General features: G+C 27.4%; 1 protein-coding gene across 8 annotated transcripts in view; it reads right to left on the bottom strand.

The window, feature by feature from the left end:
* LOC136088797 (uncharacterized) overlaps positions 1-23858 on the bottom strand; it is a 121014-nt gene that overhangs the window by 66672 nt on the left and 30484 nt on the right. For 7 of the 8 annotated variants that reach the window (XM_065813563.1, XM_065813564.1, XM_065813567.1 and 4 more), the window contains exons 2-3: positions 4363-4402; positions 2619-2726 (exon numbers count right to left, since the gene is read on the bottom strand). In XM_065813563.1, coding sequence (XP_065669635.1) covers positions 2619-2726; positions 4363-4375 — 121 coding nt within the window. In that variant the 5' untranslated portion in view covers positions 4376-4402. Of the gene's footprint in view, positions 1-2618; positions 2727-4362; positions 4403-15044; positions 15122-23858 lie in introns of those variants that run through there. The other variant, XM_065813565.1, reaches the window with a different exon arrangement.

Below are 23858 nucleotides of genomic sequence, written 5' to 3'. Positions count from 1 at the left end.
TAAAATATATGTTAAAATATAAATCATAATTCAGTTATCAAAAAAAAAAAAGTTAGTACAAAATTGATGAAGAGGTGCTACACCAAGCCCTAGTGTGATGACAAATATAAAGACACAGACACTGCAGTTAAAGCACCAGTTATGTCTCTAAAAGTTACTTTTTTATGCAGCTTCTAAAAATGCTGCATGCATGCAGTTTTTGAAGCGTTCACTGCTGCTTGGGAAAGCGCATTTCATGGGACAACACTTTTATTTTAAAAAAATATTATTTTGTTCAAAACTTCTTACTTTTTGGTGTTCTATTTTAAGTTTATTTACTCGCAGAATATGCCTAGTTTTTTTATTGAAATGTTTTTGAGGGACAAAGAAGTCAAAAAATTTGAGTTAATGCATTTATTTGAATTGCTCGATAAGGTCAACTTTTTTTCGACCTTTTTTAAGTATTAGGCGTAAGCGTTCGAATCAATCTTCATATCACAATTTTAAAGTGTTGATATCGTTTTTGTTGCTCGATCTAGTATTTAATCGAGGATGGTGACGTCGTACTTTAAATGCAGCAATCAGGCTTGTACAGCACACACAAGGTGTGGGCGAATGTAAATGAGATACAGTGTGCGCCATTACTGAAAACTTCTGTTGCAAAATGTATATTTAAGTCACTCTACCATTTTATTTGCTATTGATGCGGCTGAATCTACTTGTGTTCTAACTTTAAGATTAGAATGAATAGGAGATGTTAGAAACCATCACACCAAGGTCTGGTTTGGCTGTAGATTTTCAAGTAGACAACGTGTACCGTTGACGTTAGCCATTGAGTATTCGTGCTTTAATTTTTTATATGCACGGCCAACATTCATTGCTTTGCATTTCTCAACGCTAAAATGCATGAGCCAAATATGTGACCATCATACTGCTATCATCTTGAAGAGCTATACAGTCCAAATCATTCTCGTAAATAGCTAATATACATATATAGATTATACTTTCGGCGGCATACAGTTCAATATGATAAGTGATGCTGCGCAGCAGATCATTCATGAAGATCACAAAAAGCAATGGACCTAAGGCCGAGTTTAGAAGCACACGACTAGTTACTGCTTTGCATTTAGATATAATGTCGTTAATGAATACTTGTTGCCTTTGGTCGAGTATCCAATCTGAGATTCAGTTTAAGAGCTCATCTTGAATGCCGTGAAAACATAACTTGTAAAGAAATTGTTTATTTAGCAATTTGTCAAACACTTTTGCATGTTCTATGTAATCGTATAAATCGTCAACTGTGTAATCTTGAATGGTTACTTCTCTCAAGGAATTCCAAGTTTCTAGAAGATTTGCGATGTAAAGAAGTTGAGATCTGCAAGATAGCACGGTATGGCGCATTTGTTATGATCAGGTCGAGTGTGCTAATATGCTCAACGTATCAACTACTACAGTACATTGGGAATGTGACAAGCTGAGTAAGATGACAAGTTGGCACTTCTGGAATCTGAGATCACTTTACGCTTATCTTTTACGTAAGCTTAAGATTTTTGGCTAAATTTGAAATCAATGTGTAGTAGCTTGGCAAACCAGTTTTGATTAGGCAACATCAGAGCAATTTTATACTCTGAGTAAGAATCTGATTATTAAGATCGTGTGGACGATAAAGGAAGCCGAAAAGAAATGATTCGTTGCCAAATTTGAATTTTCATCCAGATTTGTTCCATTATTGTTGAGTTTAGCTGAACAGCATTATTTTCAATGGCTACGATATCATCTCTTGTGTAAATAGCGATTCTATGCTCGATAGAAAATATGCTAGAAAATAGCTGACTGTATGGTCTCTGTCTTTGCGGTTTAGCTTGTAGCCGGGTATTGAGGCGTCTCATAAATTTGTTTACTTCGAAAATCTTTATAACATATGCTAAAACAAATGCTTTAACTTGTAAAGTTTAAATAAAATTAAGGAAACTATGATTATTATTTATTATTAATTAATTTTTGCCGCAGAATAATATTTACAATAAATTAAATATTGATAAGAATTACACATAGAATTCTTGTGTAATAAAGTTGCTAAAAGTATAGGAAAATTGTATAAAGATAGAAGTGTTTTAAATAAATGTAATGTATCTCAATTATATTACTCATTTTTCGATTGTCACTTAAACTTTGCAAATATTGTTTGGTGTAGGAGTAAATAAATATGTATATGAATGCAATTAAATTTTATTTATCTTTACACTTACACTTGACCATGTATGTGTGCATTTGATATTTATGAGATTTTTAAATTTATAAGCGGTTCTCGATGAAGACATGGTCTTCTGCGACTGTCCGCTTTTATTTTATTTTATAAATCAAATTCATGTATATATTTTGTTTATTTATATTTTCTAGTTGTAAAAGGATTTTTGAAGAACGTATGCAGTATTACATTAGTAAAAGTATTTTTTAAGAAAACAAAGAAAAGGTTAAAGAAAACCAACAAAAAATCACTCTTCTCTTTTAGTACGCATTCCTAAACATTGTTTAATCCTAAATTAAATTTAGTCAAGCATCAAATGGTAAATAGAATTTAAAAATAAACACTTATTAATAAAAAAAATAAAAATTCAAGACACAGATATTATACATACCATTACATATTCCACATACGAAACTAATGATACCCGCACAAACAATAAAACCAATAACAGTTTTGATGGAATCAATAGTGCAAAGAAAAGTAAAAAAAAACATCAACCCTGCAACAAAAGAATTTATACTAAAATAAATCAATTCAATTTTTTCATTAATATACTTGTGCTAACGCTGTAAACTTATGTTAAACAAAATAACTCTATGAGTTTTCAAAATTTCAAAAAAAAAATTAGTTACACAATCAAATTGGCTTAGAACGAAATAACACAAACGTATACAAAATAAAGTCTTTGTATACTTTTTTCAAAATGCATATAGATTTTATGTATTTTAAAAGCACAAATAGCATCGTAATGTCAAGTTTAATTATAATGTTTAAACTAATATAAATTATATAAAATTAATATAAGTTCAGAGCACTTTTAATTGTAAGTACACTTTTGAGCAATTGGACACAGAAGTCAAAAAAAACAAAATTTTATATTTTTTTACATATAGTTGTGACAGGAAGAAAAGTGCGTATTTGGACATTAATAGGAATGCCAAATGATGATATAATTATTCTTATGTCTTGCTGAAAAAACAAGTTCAATGCTGTTTTCTTTTTCTTTTCAAAAATATTAGGGAGTGCTTAACTTTTTTTTTCTTTTTAAGCAAGATAAAACAAAAAAAATATTAGTCAAAAAAAACTTTATTATTAAAAACAGCTACTTAAAGTTTAATAAGCGTAAGAGTTTTAATGTCAAATTTATCAAACTTACTAATATAAATACTTTGATTTATAAAGTTTAAATAAGTTATAAAATAATAAAATAATATAAAATTATTAAAACTAAAATTAAACTTTTCCAAGTTTATATAGAAAAAAAAAAAACTAGTTAAAGATTTTCTTTATACTTAGTTTTTAATGACTAATATAAGCGAAAGAAGACTTCATCTTGATAAGTAGTTTAAGTGCTAAGCACTGCTCTTAATAGTTTTTTATTATTATGCTATGGTCTGCCTATCGGTAACAAAATCTTTTCTAGAAATTCTGAAGTGTCTTCATTGTGGCTTGACATGTAAAAGAAATGTTTTTTCACATACTTTAAAGAGATATTTCACAACTTTACTTAGAGGATTTAAAATATGATTTAAAGGATAAGGAGGATTTAAAGATTAGTAAATAAACGCACAAGTTTATTTAATACCTTCATCAGAATGTTGCTTTTGTTTTTAGCTATGTTTTTGTATTATTTTATGTCTGCATTATTTTATGTTCTGATTTTTTTACATTAAAAAAAAGAAAAAGAAATGAAACAACAGGCTTCTCTAACTTATCTTATATAATTAACATAAATATTTCATAAATATTTTTTGAATCAAGTTATTTTGGAATCATTATTGTTCATATGAAAATATTAAAAAAGATTAGGACGATTCTCCAATGGAAACTTATGATGATGCTGTCTATTTAACGTGATGATATAGTAATCATTCATCTTTATCAAAGCATAAAATTTTAAATCTTTAAATTTCTAAATGTCACTGTACCAGATTTAACATTTTTTTAATAACTAAATGGCAATAATACATAAACAAAACCATTATAATACACACTCTTTAACTTAAACTCTGAACCTTTTTAAATTTTATCAACTTTTTTTTATCTAGTTCACACAATTTATCTGTCCGATAAAATAATTATAATAAAAACACAAAAAAATGTGTCTGATTTAAAAACAATCAAAAAATTATTACCTTTACTTGACATTTCACGTTGGTTTTGGAGGAGTTGGAACTATACGATAAAACAGTTAAGGAACAAGTTTATTTTTTTAACTTTTTAAATTTAAAAGCATATAATATATAATATATATACAATGTCAAATTTGACTAATCAATCATATATATATATAAATATATATATATATATATATATATATATATATATATATATATATATATATATATATATATATATATATATAAATATATTAATAAGAAAACATCAAACAATACGAATTATCTTAATACAAATAATATTTATTTTGAGAAATTTTCACGGGATTATGGACACGAGCATCATCAACTCGTAAAATATTACAAAATTTTTTTAACGTTAAAAAACAGTTCAATAAAAAAAAAAAAACTGTTATTAAACTGTTTTTTAACGTTCAAAAAATTTTGTAATATTTTACGAGCTGATGATGCTGGTGTTCATAACCCAGTGAAAATTTGTCAAAATAAATTATTATTTGTATTAAGAGAATTTGTACTAGTTGATGTCTTCTTATTAATATAACTACACTCTTTTACACTTTGTCTACACTCAAATCGTATATAGTGGTTTTCTACTAAAATATATATATATATATATTTTAGTAGAAAACCACTTGACATATACAAACACACACACACACACACACACACACACAGACACACACACCACCCAGTAGATAAATAAACAGATGAACAGCTTTAAATAAAGTTAGCATTTAGGTTGTAATAACGTTGGATTAACGTTGTAAAGGGAAAGAATTGATAACTTTAGACTTTCTAAAGATAATCTAATTCATAATTTTGATATAAAAGCAATGTATTTTCAATGATCACATGCTGCACAGTACATCGCGCTCTCCAATACCCAAGTGGGCTTACAACGTCAATCCAACGTTGGATTTGTGTTATAAATAATTCGGCAATTTCGACCACCTAAAGTTAGGGTGGCGATCTGCGAGTATTTAGCCGGGACAGTCCCGTCTTTTTATATGTCCCATGTCCCTTTTATTTGACCACATTTGTGTCGCATTTTTGAATTATTTATTACATATATCACTTTTCAATTTTTAATGAAAATTATAACCTTTTTTTTAAAAATAAGTTTGCAATTTATGATGTCGTCGAATTTCTTTCGAATTTCGAATTTTGTCGCTTTATCTTAACCTGTGTTGAAAGTTTTTTAAAGTAACAAGAAGTTATTCATTTTTAAATTTAAATTTATATTTGTGGTTCCTAAATAAGAATAATATATTAAACTAGTTATATTAAATAAGATAGTAGGTAAAAAATATACAATTAAGATTTTTTTACTTGGTAATTTAGCTTTCTTGTAGCATCATGTCTGAGAAAAAAAAACGAAAAACTCAATGGAGTGGTAAATATGCAATTAAGTTTGATTTTATTAAAAAAGTGGTCGGAAATGACAGTAAAGCGTATTGCAATTTATGTTCAGCAGAATTTTCAGTTGAATTTGGAGGTGGAAGTGATATTGTTCAACATATCGATACTAAAAAGCATAAGTTGTCAATTGCTGCTAAATCGTCAAACAGAAAAGTAAATGAATTCTTCGAAAAAATAGATGCATCAAATAATGATCTTGAAATTGCTGCTAACGAAGAAACGTTGGCGTATCATACTGCTAAGCATTATTTGTCATTTTGTTCTAATGAGTGTACTTCAGAATAAGTACGAAATTTTTTTGAAAAAAGTTTAGACTTGGAAAAACTAAAACACCTGCTGACATAACACAAGTAATTGCCCCGTTTATTGATGTAATAACAAAAAGTGAACTAGAAAAGGCTAATTTTATAGCTCTCGTAACAGATACTTTCAATCATAAGAGCATCAAACTGTTGCCTGGAACTACAAGATAAAGAATCTAGTCATGGGTGTTCTTAACAAATGAGTTTCACTGCGAACAATTCCAAATGAACAGTCAACAATAATTTCTAATTTAATTTTAGAAATAATTGAAAAATAAAATATAAAGGAAAAAGCAATTGCATTCACAGCTGAAAATACAAATTTGAATTTTGGTGGAGTCAATCGTAATGGCGTCAATAATGTCTGGCGTAAGCTTCAAAACAATTTAAAAAGAGAAATTGTTGGAAATAATTGTAGTGCTCATGTCACATAATGCTTCAAATGCAGGATATGGTATGCTTGATATTGACATTGAAACAATTTTTGATAAAATTTTATAAACATTTTATTATTTACACTGTGAGAACAGAATAATTCAAAAAGTTTGTGATAAAATTGATTCATGTTATAAATCTTTGGTAAACCATTCAAGCACGCGCTTTTTAAAACTTTTATCGGCAACTTTTTGTTTAATTGAGTTTTACAATCCTTTGAATGATTACTTTGCATTCTTAACAAAGTGTCCACCAGTTATCAAATCTTTTTTGACAACAGTGAAAATAAATTTTGGGTGTTAATTTTTTCAAATCAGCTTAAAAATTTCAATGATTCATTAAAACTTATTGAATCATCATCTTCAACAAGTTTTGACGCAGCAAATCAAATGAAAATATTGAAAGAAAAAATATTAAATAGAAAATCAATTAGGTTTCTACTTACTGATTCCAAACCTGAATTTCAAAAGCGAAGTGAATCTTCGAAAACTCAAGTAACGATCAAAGTGAATGATTTTTATGAGACTATATTCGATTATTTCAGTTATGGGAAAGTTCAATAGACGTTAGGCAAGTTTTTTTATGGATGATAATGTATTAATATCCGGATCGGAATGATGTCGAATTATCAACTCAATATGTTAAGAAAAGATTTGGGGAGAAGTTCAATAATATTATTGTTGATTTACTATTAAGAGAGTTGATTCACTATTTGATGAATATGGCTTAATGCGTGATTATGTTATATGAAACTTATCAAGCTGGTAAAACTTAAAACTTTTACCAGAAAATATTTGGGTTAAGATTTTTATAAACTTTAAAGAAAATTCAACACCTTTAACAAATTTAGAAAAATTAGCAGAGTTTGCATTTTGTTTGGCTGGCTTATCAGCAGAAGCTGAGAGGTTGTTTTTGATAAATAATCAGATTTGAGATGATAACAAAAATACTTGATATTGAGACAAATGATTCATTGACAACTATTAAATACAATTCTAACTTAAAGCGCTTACATTTTCATAATTAATTAAGGAAAATGTTTTTTTCTTTAATAATGATACTACAGTAGAAAAGTATTCAAAATAAAAGTAAATTTATTTTTAAAACTTGATAATCAGATAAAACAAAATACTGAGTTTAAATTAAATTTTAAAATTAATTTAAACTTAAAATTTTATTTAATCTTAGCCATTGAATTAAATTTTAAATTTAAATTAAACAAAAAAACAATTGTTAGCAGTACAATAAGGTTATGCAATCTCATTTTTTGTTTAATTAAATGCACTTTTGTCATTCTTTAAAAAATACATTCTCTGAAAATATTGAGCAATTTTTTTAAAAATAACAAATAAATTTAAAATGTTTCGAAAAATAAATTAAAAGCTAATTTTTGCTTAAATATATCTACAAAAATTTTTTTTTGCCAAATGCCCCTTATTTTTAGCGTAAATCCCGTAGTTTTTGCAAAATTTCCCGTTTTTTGGAAAAAATAGATGGTCACCCTACCTAAAGCCAAAGTTTCCTTAACGTCAACTTTTTTACATCAGAGTTTCGTTGTAGTTTTAAGGTTGCACTAATGTTTCTTACACAAATAAGTTGGATACACATATGTTGGATAGACTAACATTTTTAATGAAGTAAATGTTGTATGTGATATCAACATAAATATACAAAAATTGTTACTTTTTTTAATGATATTCAGCGCACTATTTTATAGTGTATATATTTTTTTAGTTCAACCACCTGAAATACCTTAATTCTTTGAAACAGTTTATTATTTGTTATCCTTAAACTACTAAATTTTTAGTAAATATCAAAAAATTTAAAAATTGAACTCGTTTATAGAATAGTTTATTAGATAAAGGGCTCAGAGAGAAATCCATATAAGACGCTAAAATTGTTAATAATTCTTCAAAAACTTATTTAAACTAAATGAACTTATCATACTAACAACAAAAACCGAAATAAAATATTCTGAAATAGGTATACCTATAAGGAAATGGGTATACCTAATACTGATTATTCTTGCGGTCAAGATATTCTAATGAATAATGTCGTAGAGCGAAATGAAGGTATAAAATGTATTCCTTCCACTCTAGAAATAAGTGAAAAAGTTGAAAAATATGAATTTTTTAGTTCATCTCTAACACAAGAAATGTCAACATAAATAACTCAAAACAGATCAACACGGGATCACTTAATATTATTAAAAGTAATAAAGCACATATATGTTGAGAACAAGCATGTTGTTTTTAGTAATAAGTTTGCCCTTGAGTTTAATATAGATGGTGTCCCTTTGTTTAAATGTAAAAGTGCACAACTTTTAGTCTGTTCTTTGTAAAGTTGATTGTTGTAAGCCTTTCATGGTTTTTGTCGAAGGCCTTTTTGTTGCTGTTTTTTGTGGTGATAAAAAACCAAGAAGTGCTGCTCAATATATTTGACAGTTTTTTAAAAAATTTGAAGATTTACTTAAAAATGAATCTTAATAATATCAAATATCAAAAAATCTTTGAATATAATTAGGGTACTTATAGCATTGCTGAGAGGCTTAAGAACATTCCGAATTTTATTACAGTCATCAGTATTAAAATAGTCATGAAATTCTTGAACTGTTGTTTGGACTTTCATAAATATTAGATGCTTTTGCTAATTGTCATGCTTTTGAGGCATTGTCTAAATGTCAATGCGTTTCCTAGGGATCAAAATTGAGCCAATGTAGATGAAAAAACGTTGACTAAATGTGTATAACCTCACATTGATCCAATGTATATGGATTAATGTTGATCTAATATTTATAACGTAACGTTAACCCAATTTTTATGAATTAACGTTGAATTATATACATTGGATCAACGTTATACAATTTACATTAGAGTAACAAATTATATACAGTGTTTGTCATCAACTTTGTGTTTGCATCGAGAAAAGGCAGTTATACAAATATACGTTTGTATAATTTATAAAAATTATTTTTTATCCTAATATTTTAGCTGATTATAAAAATATACTTTCTAATCACAAAAACATTCCTTTGTTCTTCTTAAAATCATTTACTCTTGGTCTGAGAACCGGGTTATAATGGTATTTAGTGAGCTGAAACTGTCTCCAAGTGCCCAGGTATGTGGCCTCTATATAGCAATTAGCCGGATAAGGATAAACCGAAATATACATTATTGTTGATTCATCAAAATGGATGAATTACATGTATAAGTATAGTATACATAGTTATGTAACATTTAATGTGCATATATAAATATACTTAAATATAAAAAAAAATTTAATCTCGATAAAAGTTAAATATCACAGTTGCAAACGTAAAACTTAACTTTTTTGTCAACGTAAAGTGCAACGCTATGCCAGCGTAAAATACAACGTTAAATCATAAAATATTACGCAACGATATAATATAAAACGTTAAACAAACGTTGTTTTTTGGGTCTCGACAACGTCGCATTTGTAACCAAAATAATATAAAAACAACATTGCCGATCAATGTTGGCCCAAAACAACGCGCAGCAACACTCTAAAGTTTCAAAAATGTTCTTCAACATTGTTCTAACGTTTTAACGTTAGAACAACGTTCAACACAATAATGTTCACTGTGTCGACGTATGTGGGCTAGCTGGGATGGTATTCGAAGGTAATAAACCGATACGCCTTGAATAAAGAAATTTTTCTATCTTATAAACTTTTAGAATGTTGTTCTAGTTCTATTAAAGCATCTAGTATTAGCCCATGTTGAGTATAAAATTGATATCACACAATTTCTTATTAAAACTTATGTGATGGGCTCTATTTCCTCAACTACGTTTTAGATCCAATGAAAATTCACTAAAGTGTTAATACAATGCTGCTTAGTTATTTCAAACTGTTATAACACGTGCACTAGATAACACTTTTCTGGTGTTCAGAATTCGCCCAAGGGAATTTCGCTTTACACTTAAAACCGTTGCAAGATTTTGCAGTTCCTTTAAATTTTGAGGAGATCCACTGTAAATGGGATACAACTTATCAAAAAACTTTGTCATATGACAAATTGGTAAAGTATTTTGCACAACATCATTTGCTGCTAATTTTAGACGAAGATTACTACAATGTCATACAGTAATAATAGAAACTGATTCAAAAGTAAACGAGTCACACCAGTCTTTTTGCTAAGCATAATAGAAGTACCATAACAAGCAAAAGAGACCTAAATACGTAATAAAAAATTATTTTTAAAACCTAGACAATGTAAAGCACATCTAAAAGAGTTTGCTATAGAATAGGTATCTTTTTTTATTATTAGATAAGCTCACAAATTATTCTATTAACGATATTTATTTCATTAATTCTCACTCGCAACCAAATTGAAAAAGAAGATTTTTTTTGCGAATTGTGGTAGATTCATCTATCATAAATCCAATTTTACCACCGTTAGGTAATATATTGCTTTGTACGCATTTCAGTAGAAATTTGATGCACAATATCAGCACATGCATAATCCGATTGTAAAATGCAATCCATGTCTAAACCATTTTCTACCTGAAAAGATATCAGTTTTTCAAATCAGAAAACGGACGATTCATATTTGCAATCTGAAGCACTATGCGAAATACGCGGCAGGTAGGTTTGTGTTGGTTGATCTGCATTTTCAAACAACACATCTGTATGGCTTGACTGAGAAAAATTTTTACAACCTTTTTTATTTGCAGGTAATAGTTCATGAAATAAAATTGTTTTCCTCATTGATTGCTGTTCTTTTATTTTGTTTCACCATATTTTTTAACATCAATAAGCGTCCACTCACTGGTCAGTTATAATCACTCACTGGTCAGTTATAATATAAAGTTTTTTCGACACCTAAATAATTCGCGGACTTAAAAACAGAAAGCCAAAATCATGTATCGAAATTGTCAATTGTCAAATAGATAATGCAAAAAGTATGGTTTGTCTCGGCGTAACTTTTAAAGGAAAAAAGGTGAAAAGAAATATATTATTTCAAAATAACTTTGAGACTTGAATGTAAGGTTCTTCAAAACTAGATATTCGATATTTCACTTTTCTCAAAACAAATCATCAATTATATCTCTCTTTTTTTCAATATCATTACTTAAATTTAAAAAGCAGAATTTTATGGTTTAATGACTGCAGCCTTGACCATAAAAGCCAACACATGCAGACATGCATTTTCATTCATTCTGCTTGAACACATAGTGGCTCACATATTTTTTAACAAAGTTTTACAATAACAGCGACTCGCTTTTAGTATATTGGGTGGTGCAACATCTTTGTCTGTTGGTATTAGATGAAGCCAACCATTATTTAATTTCCATACTCATTCTTTTGGATCCAAGTTGAAGTTTTATCTAGCATTTTCTATTCAATAATCTGGAGATAAACTTTATGACCATGAAAATAAGCAGCACGATAAATGAAAACAACCAGGACATTGGTAGGAACTTTTTTTACCAAATAATTCTTGCACATTTGTTTATATTTTAAATATCTAAGAAACAATACTATAAAAAATATGACATTTTCTTAATCTAAATATAAAGTTTCTTAATCTAAATGAATGACATCCAAAAAATTAAAAATAAACGTTCAAATACCAACCGCATTTTTCTTAAAGAAGATTCTACATTTTTTTCCAAACGCTCGTGGGCGTTTGGAAAAATACAGACCATGATTATTTTTTCTTATGACAAGACTTTCGGAAGAGCCTTTGCAATTTTTTCTTCTGATGTGTTTATCAGAAAACCGTTTATGATAACAGTCATACATAAAATAAGTGGTCGCATAACTTTTTTTATATAGATGACGTAGGTTTCAACGATTTCTTTAAATCTCATACCTTTGTTGCAAAGAACTCAGTGGAGTAAGAAACCTACGTTAAGGACATACTTGTACAAATTTAATTTTGTCAGAAAAAATCATTTTGCGCAAGAGGATTTGTTTTCCTTCAGCAATAGGTTATTTTTAAATAATGCTTGTGGGAGATGAGTAAGCTTATAATCAAAGTATGTTTCAACTTTAAAATAAACTAAATTAGATTGATTAGAGAGTTCTCCAAAAAAAAAAAGCAATCACCATAATATTCAAGGTTATTTCGTTTTAAAGATTTTGTTGAGTAATACGGATAACCGTACGAAGTTTTTTCATTAAAATGTGCACATCCAAAAGGGGATTAAGTTCAAAGTCAGTTCCTACCCCAAACTAGGTAAAGTGTTTTTCAAAATTTTTGATTAAGATCTAATGGGCGTCCGAACTGGTTAGCGCTTTTAGTTTTTAGCCTAAAGCCATGTTCCTACGCAATATATAATAGATGGCTTCTTCCGCTACAAAATCATAATAAGACATCAAACGGCAATGTACAGAATTTTCTCAATCATTCTCTCTATTGAAAGAACGTTCAATCATTTTGTTAATCAATGGTAGTGTCTCAACTTCAGCTATCGGTGAAAGTTTGCGGTCTACTTTTTTAGTACTGAAAAATATTTTGATTTCTAATCAAACACCTCTTCAAATGAGGATTGTATTTTTTTTTTTTTGGTACAGATAATCTTTACGACTAACGACAAAATTTCGTCTACAGCTATGATGGGCTGGGACTGTTGTACTATTATGCGTATTCTGTCGCAACTGGTCTTTAAGATAACAAAAAATTTGTAAAAATAACTAATCTGGTATGTTTTCTTATCTCAAAACTTTTAATAACAAACAATTTTAAATTTCAATTATACAACGAAACATATGATTTATTGTAAAACAAATAATTAGAAATGATTAAGAGAAACGTCATAAATGAATAAGAATTACCATGTACAAACTAAGGTTTTAAAAAACTGCACATATAGTTCATTCATACTCCGTTCTCCGTTTAATCAAGTCAATGTTTTGAGACCTTTTTTATATGCTTCGACGAAACTTTCTTTCTCAAAGCTATGCTTGCACAACAGACAAATATGAAAAAAAAAATTATTGTAAAAAATGTAAAAACTTTTACTACATGTAGCGTTTAACGTTAAACTTTTTTTGTAGTAAAACTAAATTATTTCATTCATACGAAAATGTTTCATTGAAAAAATTTCTTGTGAAAACAGAAGATATAAAGTTTTTCCTAAAGTATTATTATTTGAAAACAAAAAGTGTAAATAACTTTTGTGCGGCCCAAGCTTTTAAGGCTTTTACACTTTTAACACGTTAATAACTTTGGAAATAATTTAAGTCATAGTTCCAATATAAATATTGTTAAGCATAAAATTTTCTATCCAAAAATATATAGTTTATGATATTTTATTCAGACAGCAAACTTACATTGGCCCAATATAAGTTTTAAAATTGGTAAATTAATTCCGTTGAGCCAACATTTAGCCAATATTTTTCTTCGGCATAATATTTCAATTCTCTAAATCAGTTATTTGCAAATATCGTACAATGTTGGGCCAACATTTTGCCAATGCAGTATTGGCTCAATATTTTTCTTAAAATCTGATGTTACACTAATGCCGTAGCCCTGTTAAGCCAATATTCGACCAATGTTGGTGCGAATCTTTTTTTTGGTATACTTGTAAAACTTGTTGCATTGTATTTTTTTAAATGGTATCTCTTTACAAAATAAAGAGAAGTTTTAATGTTTTTTTTCCATTTTTTTAATCTATAAAATTAAATTAATAGGCTATATTTATTATTCTTCTGAGTATTTAAGAGGGTTACCTTATAAGAAGTCAACATCAGGAGGTTCTTGTGACTTATTATTTTTTGTTTTTTTAAATAATGAAATATTAATAACCATCTTAATTATGTGGTTATAACATTTTACTTTAATCTAAACTATCAATCTAACAGTTAAGTCAATAATCAAATTATTTTTGTGTAAGCTCTCACAGTTATTTTTTTTTTTCAATATTTATTTTGAATTGACGTTTGAAATGTCATACAGTAATACGTATTAAAAACAACTAATTTTCTTTCATACCTTATTCAGAATAGTTTAATTTTTAATTCATATAGATAATTATAGTATCTGCAAATTGTTCATTATTAGTGTCATTAGATACAAAATTTTATATACAACTACTACAGTGGCATTGTAAGTGTTAGAAGCTGATGTTTTACATTTTAAATGTGTTTTTTTGCTTGATTTTTTCCGTGTTTGATTGTGAAGCCCCATCTACAAACATATTAACATAGTGCACAAAAAGTGATGATACTAGAATCTAACAGTGCAACAGTTAACTACTTTAAGCTTATGAATTAACTTTAGTAATAAACTAATTATTAATGAATTGATTTATAGATCTTTTCAGCAATATAAATTTAAACTTAGTTAACAAAACGCTAAAACTCTGCTCTCGAGACAAAAAAGGAAGGCAGCTAAAATGATCTACCAAAATAAAGATTTAAAGAGACAAAAAACTGTGTATGTCTTGGTGTAGATGATTCTTCAGATTATTTTAGTAATGATTTATCCTCAATTTCTTATAATAAAAATATTATATCAAAATATATAAAAAAATATTATTAAATTTGGGGATTTACCTGTAACTATAATCTCTTTGCAGAAGTTCAGTGTTTGCTCTGAGAAGTTGAATGAACAAAAGTTATTAAATGGTAAGTTTTAATTCAAAAGTATTTTTGTCCGATGATAGGAATCCTTTTTTCGTAGCTTTAACTATTACAAGGTTTAAAGACTCTTTTATATATTATAGCCGAAGTCAAGTGTTAATGAACATTTTATTGTGCAATAGTCAAATTATATACAAATATAATATAAAAATATAATTAATATAATATATTATTTAATATAATTTTTATATTATAAAAATTATATAAAATTAATAAAAAAAATATAAATAAGAAAAAAATAGTTATATATAAAATTATATTAAAATAATAAAAATAAAAACATAAAATAAAAATAAAAATAATTACAAAAAATATATAAAATTATATCAAAATAATTATATATAAAAATTATATAAAAATAGCGTTTGTGTAACTAGCGTTAATATAACGTTCTAGTTATGATGAAAAATAAAGTTATTGTAAATAAGGTAATCAACATTATATTGTAAATAAGGTAATCAACAGTTTCATATGAACTACAGTTCATATGAAAAATAACTTTATTGTAACCAATGTTGTCACAATGTTTTAATTCTGATAAAAAATAACAATAGAGTATCTAACATAGCCTAAAATGAATTACAGCGTTGGATCAACGTTGTGTGCCTACTGAGTACACATACACAAGCAGGTATATAAAAGTATTTGCTCACATATACTTTTGTTTTATATAACACTGCCGATGTTGCTATACTGAAATAGTTTTATCTGTTATATAAGGCATTTTTAGCAATTCAACCTTGACAAAACTAAGTTAAAACTTCAAGCATTTTAGTAAATATATTTATATTGAGTATCATAAAAAAATAAAAGATATGAAGAAAAATCTTGCCTGTAACATATTTAGCTCATTATTTTTTTATTGATACACATATAAATATGTAACACTGGTACTAATTTAGTGCGTGTATAATATTTTATAATATTTGATTTCTTGAGCTTTTACGATGGTAATTTCTTATTTTAAGTATTTTATTTTTTATTAGGAAGTTTAGTAAAAATTTTATTTTACTAATTGCATCTATACTGACATTGGTGATATTTTTTATCAAGTTATAATTGAATTCAATAATTGCTACTATTTTATAAGATTTCAATTATTTTCATATACGTTACCAACATCGGGTAGTTGCTGACAGTTACAGTTCCGTTGCTTTTTGTTAAATAGACTTATGATAGTCTTTACATAAAAAGCATTTACAATACAATATAATTGTGTTAAATAATTTTAAGTCATTTTACCCTAGATATATGGCATCTGTAACCATTTATAGTTAGGCTATATTCCGTATTCTATGTTATTGTTGCATTCAAGGTTTTACTGCACGGATTTTATAGAACTATTTTTACTTCATCAGATAAAATAATTTATACAACGTCGTGTAATTCAAATAGTATCTACGGAGCATATTGAAAACCAACCCACAGTATGTCCCAGTGGGCGCGGTACGTTTTTAAAAAGTTTTTTAGACATTTTTATAAGGTTAAAACCTAATAAAAACGTCCAAAGAACGTTTTAAAAACGTATTGTGCCTACTGGGGTTGAATAAGAAAATTTTGCCATTATGGGTACTGACTTTTTTGCTTTGGTTGGTAGCCAGCTAATTAAAAAATTTATACTTTTTACTATTTTTTACTTTAATTTGTTTGTTTTACAATTGAAACAACATCATATCAATTATTTATCTTTTAAAGTACAACTTTAAACTTAAATTAAACATCCGTAAAATAAAATAAGCATGTGTAAGCATCCAGTTTGAGGTTATTAAACAATAAATCGGCTTATGAAAGTCTTTTACAATAAATAATGTTAAATAATTTTAATTCGTTATACCCTAGACATTTCACATCTGTAACCATTTATAGTTAGGCTATGTTTAGTGTTCTATGTTATTGTTGCATTTAAGGTGTTATTGCACGGATTTTAAAGAATTATTTTTACTTCGTCTGTTTAAAAATAATTTATACAACTTTAGTTTATTATCTTTTAAAAGAGACAGATAAATCTACTATATTTAGTCTGGACGCTGAGTATTAATATTTTTTGGAAACGATGAGGCCATTACAAAAATGAATGAAAAGAAATTTATGGGCATTCTGAAAATAATTAACGGTTAAATTTGAGGTCTATTAGGAACCGATGAAATTAGGTTATAAAGAAAAAAAGTTTTATCAATTTAAAAAAAAAGATCTAATACTTGTTTTTAATGCAACAACCCAGAAGTGTGTTCATGTGAGTGTTGCATTTGACAAGAATCAGTATGAACGATTGTAGCTATGGATCAACTCTCCGTAGGTACAGCATACAACTATCAGAGACACATTACGAAATCTGTTAATAATCTTGCCAAGTTATATTGCGACTTATGCCAGCTACAATTCGCTGATGTGCAAATTACTAGTATTAGCAACATAACTAATACAAAATGTGACAGAGTTGCAAATAACTATGCAACAGTCACAAAGATGAACTTTGTTTGGCACCTTAAGGTCTTCACATGCACCTTAAGGTCTAAACTTCATTTTCAGCTTTCTAATTGTTTTCATACGCGTTGCATTTAAGGATTGACCAAAAATCTTTAATAGGTTGAAATTCTTGAACACATGCCGGATTTTCAACTTTTGTTACATAAATAATAATTTTCTCATCAAGGTAACTGGTCACACTTCTAGCATAGCCTGAAGTGGCCAAGTAAGGCTAGAAAGCATAATTACTATTGTTGTGAGGTTTTTTAATGAAAAAAATCAATCATTTGATGATGGAAATGTTTTTATACATTTTTTAGTTAATTGCCTGCCTCGCAGAAACCAGAAATGGTTTTGAGATTCCACGAGGAGATTTGGTAATTCCCACAAGAACTTTTTGTACTTATATCTTACATTTTTTGGTGCACTTTTGGTTTACCTGAGTCAAATCCAGCATCAGAATCTTTATTATTATGATTAAGTCTAAAAATAGACGCCTCATTAATGACAAATTCACAGTTTTTGAATTTGCGACATTTTCCTCGACACGTCATTTTCAACTGCTTTAATTGTTTATCAGTGCAATCAGGGAATTGTTTTTTTTTTAAATAAATGTTTGATTTCTTTTCAATTTTTTTACAGTTTAAGAATGATCACACTTGAATTTCTATGCAATTTTTAATGTTATAGTTACAAACCGGTTGTTGAAAAAACTCTTCAGGTAAACAATGTTTCAAGCAGTCATAATTTTTGATTTTCTGCCTGATTCAGACTTAAAAGACTCTGGCTCATTGTTCTTCCACTTTGCCATGTAGCATTTAATGGTTCTTTTGTAGAGATTAAGGGCAACGAAATACTTTAAAATGTTCTTTGCTTTGGAGTTAGAATGCAAAATACAATAGTTGTACACTTGTTCATTTATTGCAGTTGACTTCATTTTAGGAACTTTTTCATTTATTAATTTAAGTATACAAAGCTTTCAGTAAAAGATAACTAAAAGTTTGTAAACAAAACAACTAAGATATTAACACTGAGTGTTAATATTTCAGTTGCTTTAAAATATTAAATCTTAAATAAGTTTTAGCTTCTCAAAAATTGTGCCATGTCTTTAATAGCCCCTTGTTACCAGGGTTTATTAAGACCATGGTTTAACCATGTTAACGACAGCCAGAAAACATTTTGTTTTCTGATTGGAATTAATGCGGAGGTCTAAGATTTAGTTTGATCTAAATCTTTTCATTAGAAACGGGTAACTTTTTATGCTTGTTTTCATTTTTGTGTATGTTATTATCTCAAATTGATGGGAAAAAGTGTATTATAAAAGGACATTGAATAAGTTTTTAAAGTATTGGTAATAATACTTGCAGAAATAGTTAGGGATTATAGATTATTAGAGACTAATTTTATGGCTTAATAAATATAAATTTTTTTACATCAGGACAGAGACTTGACTAAATTTTTATCTCTTTTAAAATTTGTCAGAATATGTACAAGGTAAATTTACATTGAATGTATTACCGGCAGACTTTTAGAAGACCAAAGGATCTAATCAACAAGCCCTTTGCAATCAATATTAAAACAAAAGTACAATATTCTAATAATGTTCCCAATCTATATAATAAAAAAGTAAAGTACAAATTAAAACAACTATAGTAATATATTTAGATATATATTTTTTATATCGAAAAGATAATTTCTTTTATTTTCTGTTTAGAAGAAGAAGAAAGTTTAAAAGAATAATCGAAATTAGGTAAATCTAGTTTATTCAAAAAAAAAAAAGATACCACGATAAAAAATAAAAAACTCATCATTTTTAATTTGGCATATAGGCGCTTATAGACATTTTTTTCAATAGTAAGATCGTATTTGTTTTTAATCATTGACTTATGTCAACATAGTGAGTGCTTTCTCATATTATATTTGCATAGTTTTAATGGCAACAAATAAATGAATAATATAGCTGTATTTTTTGGAGTTTATTTACCATATGTTTAACTTAATCTAAAGCTCTAATGCTCCAAGGCATTCAGGTAGTCAAAAATCTACAAAACTCTTTTATTAAAAGTAGCATGAATCCTCTAAATGTAATTTCCCAAAAAACTAATTTTTTGGAAATAGCATTAAAGATCCTGCTTTTGTCACAACTATTAGCTTTTTCCCATTAACTGATGAAATGAGTACAACTTTAGCTGAATGTACAAGAGGCTGTTTAACATGAGTTATATTTATCAACTTATGGACAGTAAAAGTTGTAAAACCTTGTATTTTTTGACAAAAAAACAAGGCTTTACAACATTAACACAGTGGGACTTATGGGTATGTTTACTACTGCAAAGGAAAAAGCTTCTTATGCCACACTTTTTCTTTTTTTCTCCGAACGTTCGTGCTCGTAAAAATAAAATATTTACTCTGTTATGCAAAAAAAAAATACCAACTCTATTATGAAAAAAGCGTACTGATATTCAAAACAAATTAATGTTATCGGCTATTTCAAAATAAATGCAGCTTTCAAATTCACAATGTCATTGAGAAATAATTTTAGAACTTATAGAAACGAAAGGACAATGAACAGAGAAAAATATTATGAAACTCCAAAAAACTCCATGCATCATAGTATAGAAAAAATGTTCCTCAACCTTGAAAATAAGGAGGCTATGTATATTTAAAAAATTCTTATTAGAGCTGCTATTTAAAGACCAATCTTCCACATGTGGCTCAATAATTCCACTAACTGCTAGGATGTATATTATGCAAGGCTTCTTAGCATTAAAAAATGAACAATGCTATATTATTATTTATTATTATATGTATGTTATAAATATATATATATATTTACATTATATATATATATATATATATATATATATATATATATATATATATATATATATATATATATGTATATATATATATATATATATATTTATATATATATATATTTATATATATATATATATATATATATATATATATATATATATATATATATATATATATATATATATATATATATATATATATAATCATATTTATGTTGTATATATGATATATTTTCTTATTGGAAATCAAAAAAGGGTAAAGATGATGATATTGAGTATAAAACGACAAAAAAACACCTATTTGCAGACATCACAAGTGGTGATGTTATAAAAAGTTATGTGCAAATCGATTGTAAAAAGGTTCGCTTTGTTTTTAAATAATAATATTGTTTATATATATTTGGATTAATAGATTTGATTTACAGATAATAGGGAAACGACTTGGTTACAGTATTCCTTTTTTTTTTCAATATCTAATGTATATCTTATGCCCCCTCACTTTAGATTTTTTATTTAGTAAGATTATGAAAAGACTTTTAACTCTTTCATTGTTTGTTTAAATGTATTAGACTTTATTTCATGTAGTCAGTTATTTACCGACAACCAACAACCTGACTAAGTTGCAACGTGCTATGCAATAACAAAGCTCATTGACTATTGGCTTTGAACCAATTACTTGGCTCCTGAGATAATGTTTCTAATCAGAAAGTTAGAATGTAGATTGCATGGATGCCGAAATGTTAGTGTAAAGTATTTTAAATCAATGAATATATCCTGAAACCAGTAACTTTTTTTTCATTATCTATTTTATACATCACATCTGTTCTGTTTCAGGTAACATATATCAAAGTATTTAGTAGCTTCTATCAATGTTTCTGTTTTAATGGCATAATGCGTGAGTATCAGAGTTTAAGTTTTTTTGATTTATTTCTAACCATTTGAAAAAAACTTCCTTTTCTCCATTTTCTAATGGTTTTTTTAGTAATTAATTAGAATAGCTTATGTACTTTATTTATTATTTGAAGGTTTTAATTCACAGCATGAAAGCTAAAAGATAGACTACTGCTTCTATGGGTGTTGATCTTTAACAAGCCAAAATTAAACTTGGTTAGTTTACACTTATAGATTAGGTTATGTAGTAATAACAGTTAGATATTTCTTATTTTGTAAGACATATGGCCAAGCAAACACTGGACGTACATTATGGAACCAAAATATTTTTGTTGTTGTCAGCGTAGAACGTTTAAAATTCGTCAGCATTACATTCGGAACTATGCCTTTTTATAATGAAATACAAATAAAACAATGTAAACTAAAGTTAAAATCTCGTGTTATTAGTATTGCTCAAAATTATTCAACTTTATGGTGAACTCTGCGTAGATATTTTATTTGGTACTTGTTAAATGCGTGCGCCTTATTTAGACGACATTAAAATCTAAATAATAATAACTAACGGTTTCATAAAGAGTTGTTTGAAATAGGTTAGATATTAATTTAATTATTATTAAATTAAAAGATTATTTTTAGGATTTTTTAACAATTTGACTTTCATTTAGATTTAGTATATATGAAACAGTAAATTAAAAAAAAAACTAGTCTATGTTTATTTTTTTATATAGATAGTTATATCAAAAACCGTTTTTGGTAAAACATTAAATATAGTCTTAATGAACTAAAAATAAAAACTTTTGCCTAAAGTTTCTAAAAAGCTTAAATAAACAATACTGCAAAGTAATAATTACTTTCAATCAATAATATTATTAAATTAAAATATTATTAGTAATTAATTCTTATTACAAATTTTATTTTTAGTGCCACAGTTGCTACCAAAACTAAACTTTTTTTTGCATTTCATTTTTTTGATAAGGGTTATTCATAGAATATACTTTATGTATACAACCTATATTATCATTGTATATACAATGACAATATACAATTGTATACACAAAAACAAAAAGTCTTATACAACCTTCATTGTTTTGTTATGTTTTTCAAGACAATAATTTTGTTAAAGTTTATTCTATGGCAATAAAAGCTATATGGCTTAATAATGAAAAAAAGACTTCATAAAGAATAACATTTAGTCAAAATCTATATTCAAAATGTATAACTTTTCATTTATTTTGTTGATTGTCATTATATTTAATGAATCTTTCTCTTTTTTTTTATGCAGTACTTGTTTTTGTTTTATTTTTATACTTTTTTTAAAAAAATATTTGCCATAACTCAAACCTGTAGTTGATGCATCAGTTCTCTCGTGCATGTTAAAATTAAAATATATATTAGGGTTCTGACTTTTTGTCAACCCCATGCTTCTGTACTGTAATTTGATGAACTTTTACCTAAAAAGCACGAAATAAACTATTATTCACATATCTTTTGAAAAATGCTAACCCAGCCATTGTAAAATCAATTTTGACATAAGTTCTATAATGTTTTCAAATCTATTTAGAATGTCATAGTCATTTAATACAATAAATTTTTAATCTAACAATGACTCAGACTGTTGACCTTGACCTTGCTCTTGCTTGTTGCATAGACGGAATAGAAGGTGCAAATTTTCTTTATTGCTGCATGATGAATATAATTTCTTTATTACTTTGATTGCGCGCTCTACGCATTGATTACTTCTGGGGATTCCCGCTTCCTGTGATTTTTCAAAGAGCTTAACGCTTTTTTTTATGGATTCAGTACTTCAGCCAAGTTATCAAAGCCGTTTTCGTTGTACAGTTGGTCTGTAAACCAATAGTCTGCCCAGCCATACAATATAAATCAACATTCTCTGTAGAACTGTCCTTGTTGAAGGAATTAAAATGAAGGCTAGGATCGCTAGCATAACTCTGGAATTCCACCTTGCATTGCTGATGTTGGGTAATTTATAAAATCTGATCAATGGAAAATGTCCCTTTTCATCGAAAATTTGGAACACTCGAATGAGATGAAATAAGAAAACGATATCACCTCTCCAGCCTGATGTTTCGAAAATTACTTCTATTCCGTTATCAAACTTTAGAGTATCCCACTGTTCCTTTGCTTTGCACTTGGAGATGGTAAAATTGCTTGTCCTCGGAAGATGATCATGTTTTATCCACTTTAGTAAAATCAAAAATTTTATCAAGGGGTTTGTATTCTTCCAAATAGACCATTCTTATACTTTTAAAAGAACCTTCAAATTTTACCACATTATTGGTCCAGACATCCTTATTCTTCTGAATGCTACTATCGCTAGGCTTGTATTTCGCCATGTGTTGCTTCTGTAATAACTATAAAATTAGATAATCAGCTATATATACACTGTCTAAAATGTTCCAGAATATTCTAAATTGTTCTACAATATTCTAAATTGTTCTAAACTGTTCTATAATATTCAAAATTGCTCTAGAATGATCTAAATTGTTTGAGAATGTTCTAAACTGTTTTAGAATATTCTAAATTGTTCTAG

This window comes from Hydra vulgaris, chromosome 12 (assembly GCF_038396675.1).
Source record: "Hydra vulgaris chromosome 12, alternate assembly HydraT2T_AEP".
Taxonomy (NCBI): Eukaryota; Metazoa; Cnidaria; class Hydrozoa; order Anthoathecata; family Hydridae; genus Hydra; species Hydra vulgaris.
The sequence above is the reverse complement of the archived record's forward strand: the minus strand, read 5'-3'. Positions and strand labels throughout refer to the sequence as shown.